Here is a 19,441-nt window from a genome sequence, read left to right on the forward strand (position 1 = left end):
TACCAATACCAGTAACATGTCACAGTTGTCTACACCAATTTCAGTACCACAGCAAAAACTGTTGGAACTTTTTACCTATTTTATTTAACTATACGGTTGCCAATCCTGAACATTTGGTGTACTGAGCAAGTATTTAAATAGTGAATGGGTTTAAAACCAGCTCCTATCATCAGGAATCAAACTAACCCAATACTTAGTATGCTAAATTAAATTTTATTCTGATTGCAGGAAGCAGTGGTGAGCTCCTGGCTACAATTTAGCGATGGCTCCCTCACTCCTCTGGACATCTATGACCCTACTCACTATCGCCTGGCTGTGACATCGCTGGATGAGGGCGTGATCTCTGTGCAGGAGTCGTCTAAGACTATTGTGGCAGAAGGTGAAGGCCAAGGAACACTGGTGAGAGCTGAGATGACCATTTGTGAGGTCTGTCAGAAATCAAAGCGTAAAAGCACTTTAGCTGTTGGCAGTGGGAGCTTAACTGTAAAGTTCCAAACAAACAGCAGACGTCCTGAAAACAGCAGTATCAATAATAATGACATGGGAAACAGCACAGGACTATTTGCTGGTGTCACTGGGAAAGATAACAGCAGTGAACGAGGTGAAGACAGAGAAGAAGCGGAAACTGAGAAGAAGCTGCCAGAACAGGTTTCGAGCAGAAATTCAGAGTCTGTGCGAGAGGAAAGTGACTTGATGAAGATCACTACCACAGCCAAGTCGACAGCACGAGACTCGACCATTGGTAGCATCGCAAATGATTTAGGAATGGGACGGGCTAATGATGCCTCGGCTGGAGTCAGTAAACCTGGGAATATTTTAAACAGTGGAAATTTCTTTAGTACGGGAAAAGCTGGCAGCGATGATCGCCCAGCAATTTCCTGGAGTAGTAATGAAGTTCCTGAGGGTTCAATGTTAAGCACCGGGAAGGCTTCTGGGAACTTAGTGAATTACAATAACTACCCTCCCCAAGTGGAAACCACCAATCAGGAGCCAAAAAATGACTATGGAGATGATGATGATGATGCCATTGAGGGTCCACTATCAAACCGTCCACTTACAGACCTGGAGATCGGGATGTATGCACTACTGGGAGTCTTCTGCTTGGCTATCATAGTGTTTATGGTAAACTGTGTATCATACTTGGTTAAGTTTCGGCACAAGCAGACGCCTGCTCAAATTTCTGAGCAGACTGGTCACCGGCATGACTGGGTATGGCTGGGAACAGATGCTGAGCTGGTTATGAACGTCACTGGAAATCCGTTACAGCAAGATGCTCACAACACGTCTGTAATCGATATAGGACCCAATACAGAGCCCTGTGGCACTATCACTCGAAGGACCTCTTGCCAGGTGTCTTCTGTGTCAAATGACTCCAGTGTTGGGTGTGTAGGATCCCTTGCAGCAAGACCAGTCCGAAGTGAGTCCCTACACTCACCCACTAGTAAGAGGAAAAGGGTCCAGTTCACCACCTTCACATCATTGGATCGACAAACTTCTCCCAAAACTTTACCACAAGAGAATGGACATGGCATTAACTGGGTGGGAAAGGAAGACAATTGTATGACACCTGAGGTATCAGCTGCCGAATCATTTCAACCACTGTGATTGTAGGCTCACATGCAGCCTGATTTACACACCCATAGTGTAGACTATATCTCTATTCCAGGGGTGGGCATCTCTGGCCCTCAATGTCCACTGCAGTAACCCTAATCAAACCCCCCTGTCTGTAATTTTCAAATTTTCCTGAAGACCTTGGTTAGACTTGAAGTTTTTCTGATTAGGGTTCAGGCTAAACTCTGCAGGACAGTGGACCTCAAGGGCCAAAGATGCCCATCCCTGCTCTATACCATCACCCAAATGCCTTCTTTCTTTGGGAAAGTTGTTCTGTTGTTCCGTGCTTCACAGGATTATGGTCAAGACAATCAGTCCAGCTTCATGGCTTTCATATGGCCAAGGTGTGACTTGAAGGACTTAAATTGATCCTGCCTCAATGACTGATCATGGTAAAAGGGAGAGAACACAATCTTGCTATTATTATTACTAAAAGTACCCAAACAACAATTACCTTGAGGTAATTGGCCAAGTTAATTTTTTGTCTTCCTCAATGGGTTTTCATTGAGAAAATGTAAAGGTTTAAGATAAATTGTCAATCTTTCTCTAGAGCCAAACACTAAGTCACTATCTTATGTTTGTTTGTTTGTTACTCTGCATCCTTCCATTTTTTTTATACAAAAGCGCATGTGATTATTGTATAGATAACAGTTCACTTTGTTTGAAGATATTTTACCACCCAGCATTTGTATGTACAGTCAATTGTTTCATTTTCCATTAAAAAACCACATGATAAAGCCATGTGTTTAGTGATTGGTGTTGATCAGATAAGATGATAAGAAATAGCAACCATTTTATTTCATCATAAATGAATGGTAGTTTTTTCATCTTTTGTAATCCGTGATCTTTCAATACTTGCATGTAAAGCAGTCTTTGCAGGCTTTAATACTGGTAAAAACATTTGTGGTAAATCCAGATGTGGAGGTAAATGAAAATGGTGGTCAAAATAAAACCTCCACACAACCACAAAGTTTGATTTGGCCAATGTTACCACAATTTACCATGGTTTGACGATATTATGCTGCAAACATTTAGCTGAGACCCCACAAATGCAAAAATTGTCCATTAGAATGTCCACCACTAATGTATATATGTTATCCCTATTGCTGAACAGAAAATCAACAGATGTTTGTATAAAATGTTTATATTTCATTTTATTGTGCCATAAATGAAATTAAACAAAGATAAAATCATGCAAAGTCATGGTTTAAGATATGAGACAAACAGTCTTTGTTAATATTTTATATGTTTAGCAAAACCTTAATCCCTGAACAAACATACATTAATGAATAAATAAAAAATCCTACCAAGAGTAAAATGTGCCCATCAGAACCATCTTGTGTTTCATTTATTGTAAGGAGAACATCACCGTTCTTCATTTGAGCTTTAGAGAGTTCGGCAGCTGAATCAGCTTATGACCGACAGATAATTGTCTCTGGAGTTTATTTAGCCTGAAAATCTTGGCCTTGGCAGTTTACATTTTTTAAAGCTTTCATTTTTTACTAGACTTAAAAGCAGGACATAATTTGTGCCAGAACAAGCTGGATGTGACACCTCTGAAACTGGATCCGCCATTTATTTTAGTGGATCTCCCACAAGCCTCCGGAAAATGCTATTCCCTTTACATTTGTTTAGAGAAATCAAGTATTGTAATTTTTTGCCATTTTTAGCCATCATGTCTAGTCTGTCCCTTCATATTACATATGCACACATGAATGCAAGCTGTCTGTTTAATTCAAGCTGAGATCGTCCCAAGAGGAGGACTCTTTCTTGCTAGAAAAAAATGTCAACACAATTCTTTAACCCAGAAAACTGTAGTAACAACTACTGTAGAAACACTGGCACTGCACTTTTATACCCAATCTTCACTACCAATAAGCATCACGCCAAAACAAAAGAAGACAAACATACAGCTGTCTGTGGTTTCTGTAACCAAAAAACAGAAAAACTGCCAGATCCATCACCAGTCCTTAGATATCATAAATTGCAATTTAAGCACTGATTATATGTACAGTATAGTAAAATGTGTGTCCCTTTCATACCTACTGAAAGTCAACATTTTCTATAAATATACAGTATTTTCCGGTTTATCCTATTCCAGAAACAAATGGCCACTGTTATCTTTACAGTCATGGGAGAGGCTTGCATTTCCAATTGAAATATGCAATACAGACTCCAATGCTCTAAAAAAATTAAATAAAGAGCACAAAGCCCTCCGCTTTTTAAAAGTTCTTAAAGACCTGAGACAAATGTTAATCCCATCATGCTGTCAATGAAGAGTCTCCACCAGTTTCTGATAGGTTATTCTCTCCTTCATTGGGTTGTGGCATGATGTAATGTAATTCTTTCCATTTCTCACCAGTCTTTCCTGGAGCTCACGGTCATCCAGAAGTTTTCGGGACATGCTTACAAATTCCTGTGGAAACAAGAACATTGAAATTCTTTGAAAAATGTTTACGTTTTTTGGATTTACACTGGATTTAAGCAACGGCAATGGATTTGTATATGAATATAAAAAAAAAATTGTTGTCCAGGAAATTCCATAAAATTACCTATTTTAAAAGAGCTTATTCACTCTCTCAGACACACACACACACACATATTGGTACACCTATCATTATTTAGTGAGGTGAATTATGAGTATATTGGCACACATCACATATTCCACAAAAATAATATTAATAATAATAAAATAAAAAGATATGTTTCTTGAGCACCAAATCAGCATATTAGAATGATTTCTGAAGGATCATGTGACACTGAAGACTGGAGTAATGATGCTGAAAATTCAGCTTTGCATCACAGGAAAAATAGAAAACCGTTTTTTTTTTTTTTTTTTTTTAAGTTGCAATCATATTTCAAATATTATATATTTTAATGTATTTTTGATTCAATAAATGCAACCTTGGTTGAGCATAAGAAATCAATCGATGAAGCAAAATCAATGAAGAACATCATTTCATATTTATGGACAAAACTGCTGCCTATTCAAATGATGAAAATATAAAAACTTTATTCTTTGAGAACAGTAAAATGACTCATCACATCAATTGCCCATGTTGCAACTTGTCTTTCAACCCGACTTTAAACACCTTCAGCTTCCAGTGACCCCCTGCTATTTACTCTTAACCACGGGTGTCATGGGAGACCCGTGTTAAAGTTGGCTTTAAACGGGTTATAAACCTCTCTTTCAGCTCAGCAGGGAGACAGAAGCCATGTGGAAAAGGCAAACAGTTTTTGTGTCATATGAAAGATCCGAGGCCGAGGCCCTTGACACAATACCATGATGAAACCAGAGTGTAAATGAGTATGTTTGACAGAGATGTGGCCTGGTGGGAAGTGCCTGGGCTCTTTATGAGGGCAACTTGAGTTTGGGTGTAGTTCGAGTCAAGTTATTTGGTGAGTCAGCTGATCACTGTTACCAAATAAACCACTTTAGAGTGATGTACACTAACTATCAGTATTTTATGCTCTGTATTAAATATCAGCATTAAGGATGCATTTATTGGATCAAAAATAGCAGATACATTTTCAGCATCAATACTCCAGTCTTCAGTGTCACATGATCCTTCAGAAATCATTCTAATACGCTGATTTGGTGTTCAAGTAACATTATGTTGAAAACCGTTGTGCTGCCTAATATTTTTGTGGGAATTGTGATACATTTTTTGAGGATTTTTTGATTAATAGAAAGTTCAAAAGAACAGCATTTATTTGAAATAGAAATTATTTGTAACATTATAAATGTCTTTACAGTCGCTTTTGATTAACTGGATATTTTCTGACATTGTTAGTGTAGTGAAGCGCCTAACTAATCATCAGAGATCTTTTAAGCCTCAACGATAGTCTTTGTTCGACAATATAGTCCAGTCTTAAACCTCTCATTTACCTACTTACTAAGATAAAGGTCAAGGCTTAGCACAGTGCACAGATGTGACTTATGCTGCACATGGTTAAACAAATCTTTGGCACTAAGAAATCGCAGCAGGAAAAAAAAATGCTGCCAGGTGAATTTAATAAGTGACAAGAAATTTCAGCAGATTTTGCAATAGTCTTAAGCTTTGACTTAAGTGTCAAAATATTCTCAGTAAAAAGTATGACTTGTCTAGGGAAATTATTAACATCTTCACCCTTTATCCAAATATTATTAAAAATGTGTAAAGGATTTTGTAAGCATATTGTGAAGTTATGCTTTTAGTACATTGTTTTATTTATCTTTCATTACTGCAGTCAGAGCATTGATTTGTACAGTGGGATAAGTTATTACATTTCTTACAAAGAATACCTTTACGATCAAGCCTGTATCGTTTATTTAACTCCCCGTCATCATATTATAATATACATAACTCTAATACATTATATCTTTTTCAGAAAGTGTGTTCTCTCCTCCTCTCTGCTATCATCTTGTTACTCCTGACTAGGTTAGGATACCTCTCCAGTACTCTTAAATAATTTAGGAGCTGAGACCAAGTCTTAATCACACTCATTCTTAAGTCTAGGATTAAGAGTAAAATGACATCATTCTAAGAATTTTGACACGCTTAAGACAAAAATGTTGGCCCTAAGAGAGTATTTTAAACAGTTTAAATAGTTTTTCAGAGTCAGTTATTTTCATTTAAAGAAATTAAAAATTTTTACTCAGCAAGGGTGTGTTAAATTGACCAAAAGTTGCAGTGAAGACATTTATATTACCAATTATAATACCAAAAGACATAACTTCCACAAATATATTACGCATCACAACTGTTTTCATCACTGATAATAAAAAAAAAATAATAATTCTTGAGCAGCAAATCAGTATATTAGAACGATCTCTGAAGGATCATGTGACACTGAAGACTGGAATAATGATGCTGAAAATTCAGCTTTTATATATATATATTTATCATACCAATCATACCAAGTCCAAACATTTGAATGGTAGTGTATTGTTGACTTTTTATCTGTATATGATCTGTGTGAAAATAATCACTATGGGACAATAGTAAGTGCAATAGTAAGTACATTTTCACCACTACAGTAATGCATTTAATCCTCCAAATGGCATCATGCAAACCGCAATCACCCTGCCTCGCAAACAAATATCAATGCTTTCATTTACAATTTCCTGTGTTTCTCCAGAGACTTGCGATTTTCAGATCCGCTATTGCTTTTAATACATTTGAGATAAGCAAGATAAATGGTTGGTTGGAAATTGCTCCGAGGAGCAGATTGCTTTAGGGATAGACGTTTTTCCCTTTGACCTTTTAAGCAGCCTTGAACTCCTCTCAGCCGTTTAGCACGGCGGTACAATAAACGCTAAGTCTGTCTGTTCCCCCTAAAGACCCAAAACAGGTTAAAGCTTAGTCACCAGCAGATAGAGACGGCGCTAAGAAGAGTCAACACAACAAAACACTTTTACAGCAGCATTTTAGTGCCAAAAAAGATTTCTAGAATAAAGTTGTAACAATATTTTGAAAAAACTGAATAAAAAGGTTAAAATCAAAGCGTTACACACCTATATGTCTGTCTTCTCATATATTCCAAGTCTTCTAAAGTCACATGATAGCCTTATGTGACTAACAGGCTTTGCAACAATAATCTTTCCTTTCGTCTCATTCATATATTGAAATATAATGCATTGAAAATCAGGTTTGACATCAATTATGCCAAACATCTTTGGTTTTTGTATATCTCGTGACCAATCACAACGTGGCAAATTTGAATCTGCGTCAAACCGCACTAATGAGATTTAGATACAGTGGAGGGAAAAATGTCTGTGTTTTTCACATTGACCAATCATATGTCTTCCGAAGACTTGGGGACTAATTTACTAACAGTTTGTGCAGGCGCAAACTACTGTCAGGATTTACTAAAGACACACAGTGAAAAATTAGCGCTGAACAGACGTGGACAGAGTTATTTTTGCGGCTGACCTTACTGCATATACACTGCTCAAAAAAATTAAGGGAACACTTAAACAACACAATGTAACTCCAAGTCAATCACACTTCTGTGAAATCAAACTGTCCACTTAGGAAGCAACACTGATTGACAATCAATTTCACATGCTGTTGTGCGAATGGAATAGACGACCGGTGGAAATTATAGGCAATTAGCACAACACCCCCAATAAAGGCGTGGTTCTGCAGGTGGTGACCACAGACCACTTCTCAGTTCCTATGCTTTCTGGCTAATGTTTTGGTCACTTTTGAATGCTGGCGGTGCTTTCACTCTAGTGGTAGCATGAGACGGAGTCTACAACCCACACAAGTGGCTCAGGTAGTGCAGCTCATCCAGAATGGCACATCAATGCGAGCTGTGGCAAGAAGGTTTGCTGTGTCTGTCAGGATAGTGTCCAGAGCATGGAGGCGCTACCAGGAGACAGGCCAGTACATCAGGAGACGTGGAGGAAGCCGTAGGAGGGCAACAACCCAGCAGCAGGACCGCTACCTCCGCCTTTGTGCAAGGAGGAGCAGGAGGAACACTGCCAGAGCCCTGCAAAATGACCTCCAGTAGGCCACAAATGTGCATGTGTCTGCTCAAACGGTCAGAAACAGACTCCATGAGGGTGGTATGAGGGCCCGACGTCCACAGGTGGGGGTTGTGCTTACAGCCCAACACCGTGCAGGAGGTTTGGCATTTGCCAGAGAACACCAAGATTGGCAAATTCGCCACTGGCGCCCTGTGCTCTTCACAGATGAAAGCAGGTTCACACTGAGCACATGTGACAGACGTGACAGAGTCTGGAGACGCCATGGACAACGTTCTGCTGCCTGCTTTCATCTGTGAAGAGCACAGGGCGCCAGTGGCGAATTTGCCAATCTTGGTGTTCTCTGGCAAATGCCAAACGTCCTGCACGGTATTGGGCTGTAAGCACAACCCCCACCTGTGGACGTCGGGCCCTCATACCACCCTCATGGAGTCTGTTTCTGACCGTTTGAGCAGACACATGCACATTTGTGGCCTACTGGAGGTCATTTTGCAGGGCTCTGGCAGTGTTCCTCCTGCTCCTCCTTGCACAAAGGCGGAGGTAGCGGTCCTGCTGCTGGGTTGTTGCCCTCCTACGGCCTCCTCCACGTCTCCTGATGTACTGGCCTGTCTTCTGGTAGCGCCTCCATGCTCTGGACACTATGCTGACAGACACAGCAAACCTTCTTGCCACAGCTCGCATTGATGTGCCATCCTGGATGAGCTGCACTACCTGAGCCACTTGTGTGGGTTGTAGACTCCGTCTCATGCTACCACTAGAGTGAAAGCACCGCCAGCATTCAAAAGTGACCAAAACATTAGCCAGAAAGCATAGGAACTGAGAAGTGGTCTGTGGTCACCACCTGCAGAACCACGCCTTTATTGGGGGTGTCTTGCTAATTGCCTATAATTTCCACCGGTCGTCTATTCCATTCGCACAACAGCATGTGAAATTGATTGTCAATCAGTGTTGCTTCCTAAGTGGACAGTTTAATTTCACAGAAGTGTGATTGACTTGGAGTTACATTGTGTTGTTTAAGTGTTCCCTTAATTTTTTTGAGCAGTGTACATTTGTAGGGGTTTCCTTTCAGACGCGAAATCTATGGGAGGAGAGTATTTAAATGAATCATGGAAAGTGATTTAATAAGGTTTGAGCTATTTAATTTACTGGTATTTGCGCCGTTATTTACCGCCCAAAAAAAGCATGTCTTAAACCAGACGCTGAATTTGCGCCGCTCTTGGTAGATTGTGTTGGTCATTATGGAAATGATCCGGCTGTTCTTTAATATGTGTGTCGTCAGTAGATCACACGCAGAACTTTCCACGCCCATCAGTGCTAATTTGCCCTGTTTAGTAAATCTGGCCCTTGGAAAATATAAATGTTACTTTTGTATGCTTTTATCACAATCACTGACATTCTACGGAAAAGAGGTAACAGATAAAAAACACTGTGATATGATTTCACTGTATTAAAATTAAACTCTTTAATCCAAACCTTTGTAAATCTTACCTGAGGGCTTGAGTACAGCAATCCTGTGACCTTGTGCTCAACTATTGCAGCATTTCCAGGAACATCCCTCGCTAAAACAGGCAAACCTAAATCCATAGCCTAAAAACACACCAGATTGCAATACATTAACTCTGTTTGGCCTTGTGCACAATGCATTTACATTTATTCATTTTCCAGGTGCTTTTTATCTGAAGCGCCTTACGAGCGAGCATTCAATGATTTCTATCAGTATTTGTGCTCCCTGGAAATTCAATCCATTACTGTGATATTCTGAGTGCCATTTCAACTCCAGGATCATTCACTGTAAAATAGCAATCAAGCATTATGGGCTAGATGATTGCATTTACAAAGCTTTTCCTTTTTATTTTTTAAATTCTTGTAAATTGCAACAACCTTTTTAACTTCAATTCTCTGTAGATACATTGGCCATTTAGATCTAGGCTTGTTCATATTTGTTGGATAATGAAAAGATGTGGAACTGTTGAGGAAAATATGATAACAGCTACTTAACACATTAATCCCACTGGGGGTTGAACTAATCTGGTCAGTTTGAACACAGATTAACTAGATCCACATAATGATATTGTGGTCATAATATCCTATCTAATAACGGGCAAAACAAACAGATTCAAAGCTGCTGGAAATGATTCCTGCACTAGTATTGAGATCAAAATCAATAGCAAAAATAATGATTCTTCAGACTGGTTTCTCTTGGACAAACCAAATATTAGGGATACATCTACACTAATCTGGATACATCCGCTTTTTCTATGCGTTTTGGCCTTCTGCCCGGACTGAGACTGAAACTCAGCGTTTTAAAGACGTTCTACCAAGTGCATACATTTGACAATGCCATTTCCTTTTAGTATTGTGGACTGTGAAAATAATGACACATTTAGTCATGTGACACATATTGTATCCAGAGACCTATAGCCACTTTTCCACCGCCGGGCCGAACCGTTCCTGTTGCTTAAAGGTGCTCAAAGCGATGTTGGGTGACGTCACTTCTTGTTGACGTTCGAAGTATTGTAAAACAAAACGGAGGCTAGCTCGACCGTCCATCCTCCTCATCTCATCCCATCCCCTCCCCCTCCCTTTTGTGCTTCCTGAAACAGTCATGAACCATTTAGAAAAACCAAACTGGATTTACACACCTGTCCAGCAAAAACAGAGCCACCTGAAATTCGGATTGGAAACCCTTCTGCCGGCGGAGTTCTCGCCACCTTTTGTAAATTCGGGACTTCGCGTTCCTTCTCCTTTTCCCTATTCTTTATTATTTGCTCATCGGAACGTCGTCTCTTTGGTCGTGTGTCGGCCATATAAAAATTCTCAAGAACATACAATTTTAACGTTAGTCGTTGTTAGAACATCTCTCCTCTAACTAACTTCCCTCTTCATGCTTCTCTCTCCTCCACTCCCCACACCCCCCTTCATGTGCACGCGCACTAACCCCCCAACCCCACCCCCAAATCATTCTGGTCGGTTATTGGCTGGAACACTGTTTGTTATGTTTCGTGGCCAAGGCTGGGCCAGTTTGTTTTTTGTTGCCGTTTGTGGAGCCTGGGCTGTCTACAGAGACCACAGTTTTTTTACTGTGTGTTCAGGGGACAGGCAGCTAGCGGATAGTGAGGAGATGTTTGCTGGATGTGACAAAAAATGTTTTGGCCTAAAAAAGCACATCGCTTAGAGCACCTTTAACCATGCCATTCCGTGCTGATCCGGCCCAGCCGGTACGCCACTGTGGGGCTCTTTGTAATGCAATACAAATGCGTCAGTCATTGTCTTGGTAACGGAAGAGTTGCAGACGGTATTTGATGTAAATAGTGACTGCATTATGGAGGATGATCAGATATTTCTTAAATTTTATTTTAAACTTGTGTTTACACTACTTAAATAGCATGTTTAGTCAGCTACAGAGAATCTTATCCAGGTAACAGACAAGTGACCAATCCTGAGTGGGGACGTCACTACACACATTCTACCAGAAAAATCCATGAGAAATCCAGGCCGAGAACGGTTTGTAAAACAGATTTTTGTTAAATTAGTTCTTCTTGACAAACCTCTAAGATGGCAGCAGACATTCCCTCTGAGAGAGACGAGTTGACCAGGGCAAATGATTTCTGCATGGCAGAATGCAGCTCCTCCTGACTCAAATCAGCTGCCAGAAACACTCCAACAGACCTACACACACACACAACCTCATGAATATGTTATAAAACATCCAGGAACAGTTTACAAGGGGGCATTCCCTTATTTTAAAAAGGGAATTTAAAAAATACTGGAAAGATTAATGATACAGAAATATTGAAAAAAGCAGATGAATGTTTCTGTGCGTATGAGTGGGTCTAGTGGCAGCAATGAGAACCTGAGACTTTGAAGATCAAGTACTTGAGACCGAAGGAGGGAGATGAAAGTAAAAAAGAGCAGATCAAGGAAGGAGGATGAAGATGTGAGATGATATTTACCTCTTGACACTCTCCTCAACCTCTGCGGTAAACACTGGATCTATCTAAAATGAAATATCACATATTTAATGAAATACATTTACAAAGAAAATATTCACCCAAATGCTGAAATACTACTTTATAGGGTAAGATTTGCAGAAAATTTAATTGTCATTCAACTTTAAATAAAACAAAATACAAAACAAAAAGGTCTCCAAGCAACTTTACGTTCGTTTCTTGAATATTGTGTTTTGAATAAAATTAGACAAGAAATAATAAGTTTGACGCTACCAGTCAAAAGTTTGGAATCTTTTTTTTTTTTTTTAAAGAAGTCTTATAATAATCATACAAAATACAGTAAAAACTGCAGAATCACTGCAACTAAGTTTAATTTGCATTTTTTTCACACAAGATTCATGGGCCATGTCCTGTAGAGGCAACATGAAAAGTAACTTAAGATCGCGTTGTGATGAGAAATGAGATGAATGTCTTTTCGTTATTATGCAGAAGTTCCTATGGCTTATCTTTGCTTATAAGCAATAAAGAGCACAAATCCCATGTTGTTGATTTTTTTTTTCTCTTGCTCTTTTTGCCTGCCTGTAAAATCCTGTCAATAATACCAAATCATGGCTTATGGACGAGACAACATTTCATACTGATCATAATTTCCTACATGGCCAGCTGTCCTAGGGAGAAAAAAAACGCATTCGCAAATCCCATAGATTTCCAGAGATTAGGGTCAGGGCGGGGTTGTTGCTCAATCTGATTCATTACGATGAAGGCTTTGCGTGTATTAGCTGGCCGCAGCAATTTGGGTCAAAGATGATATGAGCGTGTGAGCGTGGCACAGCCTCTCTACAAATCCTGTTTGTTTTGATTCCACTATCTGCCTATTCATTCTTTCTAAGTGAAATGTGATATTTGATGCACATTTAAATCTAATAGTGATAGCAAAATAAGAGATTAATGCTTAAAATAAAGCTACTGGATAAGAACAAACCGTGTGATCAGTCCTTCCCACAGGAGATGCTGTTTAATCATGCCCCAAATGAGCACACATGAACTATATGCAACAGCAATTTAGCACATAATAAAGCTTTTAAACAATCTTTATATTAGATTCTAAAAGAAAAACTGAAAATAGGTGTAAAAATGGGTGTATATAGTATTACATTACATGGAACAAATCCCTAAAATCCAAGATCCTTAAAGATATATGAAAATATGTTTGCATAAAAGGTTAGCAAAACTTTGTGCTTTTATCATTGTTAATATAGTTCTGATCATAAGTTGAACAATATGAAAAAAAAATATATATATATATATATATATATATATATATATATCTCACCCTTAATGTCGTTCCAAACCTGTAAGACTTTCGTTCATCTTCGAAACACAAATTAAGATATTTTTGATGAAATCTGAGTGATTTCTGTCCCTCCATTTACACTCTACCATAACTGATGTGTGTGTTGATGAATGTTTATATGTGAATAAAAGCCTAAATTCAATCAGTTCATCATATAAAGCGATCGTGTCTCTTCAGAAAATTTGTACTAAACCACTCGATTCACATTAATTAGTTTTACGATCTCTTTATGAACTTTTTGAAGCGTCAAAGTAGTAGTTGCGCAGACTGTCAATGGAGGGACGGAACTCTCAGATTTCATTGAAAACATCTCCATTTGTGTTTTGAACGAAAGTCTTACATGTTTGGAAAGACATGAGGGTGAGTAAAGTTTTTGGTTTGAAAAGTTTCAAAATGTTTGGGTAAACTAAACCTTTAAGAGCCAGTGGGTGTAAACTTCTTGAATTGGATGATAAGGATAATTGTACATATTTTGTCTCTGGGGAAACGTAAATATCTCATATAGCTTCTAAAGGGCAGTGCTAAAAAAAAAAAAACATCTTTACACAATAAGGAAAATGTAAAATAACATGCAATTTGTATGATTCGTCTAATTTTGCTAATATTATTAACATTGTGTATATTCTGCAAGGGGCAGAATATAAACTTATGAGCAGAACTGTATATTCATAACGCATATTATGTTTTCACTGTTGTACTTGCAAAAAGCATAAGAAAACAATTACAAATAAAAAATTTTTTAACCCAATTTAAATGAAATGTATTAGTTGCTGTGAATTAGAAACGCCTACAAACAGGTACAGTAATTAAAGAGGCAAGTTTCAGAATGTTTTAGGAATGCAGCTTTAAATAATATTTTCAAATCAAACCAAAAGGAGGCGGAAAAGACACAAGACATCTGGGATCCATTTGATGTCATCAATATGAACCCTCCCCTCCCCAAAGAAACAATGAGTCTTACCACTCTCCAGATATTCTTATCAAACAAAAACACACCACAGCTTACAAGAACATGTAAGCAACTGGCAGTGTCATCGGTTTGCCCGGAGCCAACCACACTCAAACAAGAAAGCCTTTGAACATCACTGGAGACGCAAATAGACAAGAAAAAGGAAAATGTGTCTCCACCTGATGTGTGGATCTCAAAAGAAACATCACAGCACATAAACAAAAGTCACTTTGTGGCAGAAGGAAGCATCGCGTCGTTGTGGTGAAATCGCTGGGGCTTGAGGATGGGTGGCTGCAGAAATAGGCCACACTGAAATACTCAAGGTACTGAAGTTCAGGAAGAAATAAAGGAACCGTGAAGCCACCACGACTTAGTAGACAGGATCTGTCGGCAGGCACTAAGTGGGACTGATTCAAATGCATGAAGGAAGAATATAAGGCGTTGGCGTAGGAATTATTATTTTTTTCTCATATTGTGCAAATGCTGTTTAGAGGATTTCAGACAACAATTTTATGTGTAGTTTTTCCAAAGGATGGAATGAGAAAATATTTAGAGATGGGAAGAACAAAACAGCAGTATGACAAATATTGTATTTATATGATCCTCTGGCAACATTTATTTCCTTTTATAGCTTATAAAACTAGGGCAATGTTGTTGTTCATTTAAGCAAATATAGTCGACTAGTCACACGTTTATTAATTTAATAACTTAAATAACGGGGGGGGGGGGGGGGGTATATATGTAATATGTGCAATATATGCAATACATATGTAATATATGTAACATTGCTAACTTCTACTTTACAGATACATTTTTACTTCTACTTTACACTCAAACACATAAAGCTTGCCACAGTGCGCCGGCAAAAGTAATGATTATGAATGTGTCTGAAAAAACAGCAAGGAGACTTAGAAAACACAAGTTTACCAATAAATTAGTCAAATGTTCAGTGAGTCAGTGTCGGCTGCAAAAATGAAGCTGACAATGCCGACTTGCCATCTCGGCAGTACAGTGCACATATAGAGAGAAATGTACTTTTCATATGGATTACATAATCAGAGAATACTGAAATTGGTTCATTTAAAACTAGACATTTCAAGCTTTCTATAGACATATAGAATATTCATGTGAGTTTCAATTCACTTTTGTGATGTGCTCCAGAAGGTAGTTCATGGAGACCGAGATGCAGAAAGCGCACCCTGTTTGAGTTTTGTTGTTATTGTGAGTGTACACAAATAAAAGTTTCGAATTTAAATATTCAAGCACAAGAATACATGAAATAGAGCTCAACTGCACTCACTATGAGAGAACTTAATTACAGAGGTCGTAATTACAACTTCCCAACTTGTTAATACAAACTTCCCAGAACAACTTGAACACACCATTAGACCCCGTCCAATCAGCGTACCAAATTTCACAACTTTATACCATGTAGTTCCATGGGCTGGCTTAGACACTAAGAAAAAGAATACAAATAGGGTGAAACAAAAATACCATTGGTGCTTGATCCCAAATAGAACGTGCAGTCAGACTTCTATAGTAAAACTTTAATGGATTAGAAAGGAAGTAATTTGGGCTTTAGGTCTTGTGTTGACTTGTTCCAGTTCCAGTTTCTCTTCTATCCTTTTCCCCAGACACACTTAGGGAAGCAAACTTTTTTTTCTTTTTCTTTTTTTCTTGGGATTGATGTTTCCTCCTCCCTTTTTTCAATCTTTTAAAATCTCTTTATTTCTAAAAATATTTGACTAGTCTTGATTCTGCCCAGATGGGGAGGGTGACCTCTCTATGGGTTTGAGAGAATGGCAGCACCTAGACTTGGCACAAAATCAGGAGTGGCAGATGGCCTGCCACGGACTAGCCATTAGCTCCTAGCAGCTAACAAGCCTCCCCTAGCACATATAACACTGCAGGCCTACTAATAGTCCAAAGCTTATGCTAGTCCCCCGCAGCCCTAATCCTTTCCATGATTCCACTGCTCTAGCTCGAGTGAGCCTCTAAATGCCTCTGATAAGTCCAGCTTAATGCATGCTAATGTTGTTATCTTTGCTACATCCAATTAGTGCTACCTTGGAATCTACAGAAACATGTTGCTCACATGCGCAAACACTGACACAGCTCCTTTGAAAAGGATGTTAGGGTGTGTTATAGGCTTTTGGAGATGTTAACTAGTCACGAGAGGATATACAGCACGTGTGGAAGCGTTTCACAGCTTTACCTGTGGTGGCGGCAGCAGGAATGGGTGTTAACTGGAATAATTAGAACAGGGCTTGTCAACTACTTTCTTTCGAGGAATAGATTATCTAAGAAATTTACAACAATGTACACTTTTTAGTGGAGGGCAAGATAAAAGTAGCAACAAATTTACTGCACCCCTCCACCACCCGACTCCTATACTTTTGGCTGTTCCCTATCCCAACCAGGGATACGGGGGAGTACTCTGGGTTCGGGCCAAATTCCGAGCTTGGAGCCCTCCCTTGGACAGCAAGGTAATTTGTAAGTATGAAGTTGTGAAAATTGTGAAATATTTTTACAACTTAAAATATAATTTATTCCTGTGATGGTAAAGCTGAATTTTCAGCAGCCATTACTCCAGTCTTCAGTGTCACATGATCTTTCAGATATCATTCTAATATGTTGATTTGGTGCTTAACAAACATTTCTTAATATTATCAATGTTGAAAATAGTTGTGTTGCTTAATATTTTTGTGGAAACTGTTTTAAAAATTCAAAAGAACAGCTTTTATTTTAATCAAATATGTGTGTCTGACTCTGAAGAGCAAGGAATTTAAGAAAATCAAAGGGTCATAAAAATATATTGACAAGCATAATCTGGCCTGTGGGCCACTAGTTATCACCCTGAAGGCATATCTTACTAAAATCATACTTTCTTTCTTACCACTGGGCCAATGATGATGAGGACCACTAGAGGGTTTTTACTGTGCCATTCTGTAAGAGAGAAAATCAACAAATTTGATTGAACACACATAATAATGTCTATTAACAATAAAAACAATTCCAATGATACAGTTTATGTTCCATGAAGAATGATGTTAAACTGATTTTATAGAGCAGCAATACCTGCAAAAGCTTCTAAAAGATACAGGGGATCCTTAACTCGTCTGAGTCCACATACCAGCAGAAAAACATGTAGATTTTCCACTTGCTTGGTAAGCACACCTAAAACACAAGACATAGAAAGTCACATCAAGACAGTCTTGGAATCTTTATACATTGTATCATGATTTAGTTTTTGGTACTTTTTTTATGTATAGATTTACAGACAGTTTTACCCATGATTTACATGACTTTCAATCTAAAAGGGGTCATGACATGTGAAATCAATATTGAGGGATTTGTGACGTCACACGGGCAAATAAATTTGCATATTTCTCCAGAGCAAGACATCGACAAATAGTTTTACATCATTGCACAAGTACTGGCTTCTGGCTTTCAGTCGCTTAATGGCTGACATTTGCCTACACTAGATGTGAGCATTGCGTCGCATCAAAAGCAAATAAAACCCATTATAATAAATGACGCTGTCTACACTGGATACAGTAGAGTACTTGAGTCTGCTAACAACAGGACAAATGAAAGAGTGAAAAAAATCTTCGCTTTGATGTGTCCGTTTGCATCTCTGTACAGACTTCAGAAGGATCCCAGGATGGTTTATTTTAATGACGTTCTCGATCGAGTCGGAGAATTATATGTTTGTTCGGAGCATTTTGTTTTGTAAACGAGGCACAGTGTAATGGTGAAAGAAACTTACCGTAAAACTTCAAATAATAGCCGAGTCCCAAATAGACACCTGTCTCTTTTACACGCCTGGTGTGGCTACAGGTTTGGATAAATAAAGGCCGGTCTCAAATAGAGGCCCGGTCTGTTTTTTTTTTGTTTCGGGTTGTGTTTAATGTTGCCGACGGCAGCTTGATCATATTCAGTGAAATTGACACTATAATCCGACAGAACAACATAAATAAGGTGGTTTTAGAAAAAAACCTGAGCTTCTAACTCCACCTGGAGTGTGTTATTTGTTTTGCAAAAATCCACCGCTCCCGGATCATCGGGTCCAATCAGCGCAGGGGGGTGTGAGATCTGACTGTCAATCACAGGTCGTGCACACGCCACATATCCCACTCCCCCCTCGCGCACGTTACAATCACATGCAGTTCGCGCAGTAACGAAGATTGATGGCGGAAAAGATTCCAATTCCTCAGTTAAAGGTGCTATAAGCGATCTCGGTTGGCGTAACTCTTTTGTTGATGTTTGAATTATTATCAAACAAAACGGAGGCTAGCTAGACCCTCCCTCCTCCTCATCCGCGCACTAACCCCCGAACCCCACCCCCACATCATTCTTGTCGGTTATTGGCTGGAACAGTTTGTTATGTTTCGTTGTGCGGGTCGCTCTGTTTGTTGCTCAGTTTGTTTTTGCTGCAGTTTGCTGAGCGTGGGCTGTCTGCAGAGACAGTGTTTTTTTACAGTGTGTTCAGGGGACAGGCAGCTAGCGGATAGTGAGGAGATGTTTGCGGTATGTGAAAAAAAAATGTTTTAGCCTAAAAAACGTGTGAGATCGCTTATAGCACCTTTAACCTCAAGAGCTAGGAGGTCAGAGCTTGCAACATTTCTTCTCGACGGGTAATTGTGCTTTATCAACCATTTACTTTATGGTGTTGATCGATGCTGATGAGACGGGCGCGTTCACAGAAAATCTGGTGCACACGCAATGACCAGTACGAACTCGATGGGAGGGTATTAACTGATAGTGGGGAGGGGCACGAGAGTTGTAAACATTCAAAATTTTGGCCAAGTCCACTCAATCTTCCAGGGTTGCCGACTGCAGCTTTAATCTTCTAAAACCCGTCAGATCGTCTGTTTAAGCCAGTTCTATGGAGCAGATTGCGCACGCAAGAGAGCCATGCGCATCTGGGCGGGAGCTATTAGCGCAATACAAGCAAGGCAGGCAGAGTTAGCGGAGGCCGGAGAGGGAGAAGTGGAGGAGAGCGACGAGGAGGCGGAATTCGCCAATGAACTTGGAGTTGAGGATCGTGGTGATGATATGAATAGGGTCCTTTTGTATCACATGATTGCAGTTGTTTTACAGGG

At 39.2% G+C, this 19,441-nt stretch overlaps 2 protein-coding genes across 3 annotated transcripts in view; one reads left to right on the plus strand and one right to left on the minus strand.

Annotated features, from left to right (window-relative positions):
- LOC311277963 (transmembrane protein 132D) overlaps positions 1 to 2,567 on the plus strand; it is a 41,251-nt gene extending 38,684 nt beyond the window's left edge. The window contains exon 9 of the mRNA XM_084388467.1: positions 229 to 2,567. Coding sequence (XP_084244593.1) covers positions 229 to 1,605 — 1,377 coding nt within the window. The 3' untranslated portion in view covers positions 1,606 to 2,567. The remainder of the gene's footprint in view (positions 1 to 228) is intronic.
- glt1d1 (glycosyltransferase 1 domain containing 1) overlaps positions 2,391 to 19,441 on the minus strand; it is a 36,532-nt gene continuing 19,481 nt past the window's right edge. The window contains exons 7-12 of one of the 2 annotated variants that reach the window (XM_084388470.1): positions 17,415 to 17,513; positions 17,233 to 17,282; positions 12,037 to 12,080; positions 11,632 to 11,752; positions 9,572 to 9,670; positions 2,391 to 4,027 (exon numbers count right to left, since the gene is read on the minus strand). In XM_084388470.1, the coding sequence (XP_084244596.1) occupies positions 3,881 to 4,027; positions 9,572 to 9,670; positions 11,632 to 11,752; positions 12,037 to 12,080; positions 17,233 to 17,282; positions 17,415 to 17,513 (560 nt within the window). In that variant the 3' untranslated portion in view covers positions 2,391 to 3,880. The remainder of the gene's footprint in view (positions 4,028 to 9,571; positions 9,671 to 11,631; positions 11,753 to 12,036; positions 12,081 to 17,232; positions 17,283 to 17,414; positions 17,514 to 19,441) is intronic. The other variant, XM_084388471.1, reaches the window with a different exon arrangement.

Source organism: Rutilus rutilus, assembly GCF_951802725.1.
Source record: "Rutilus rutilus genome assembly, chromosome: 19".
Lineage (NCBI taxonomy): Eukaryota > Metazoa > Chordata > Actinopteri > Cypriniformes > Leuciscidae > Rutilus > Rutilus rutilus.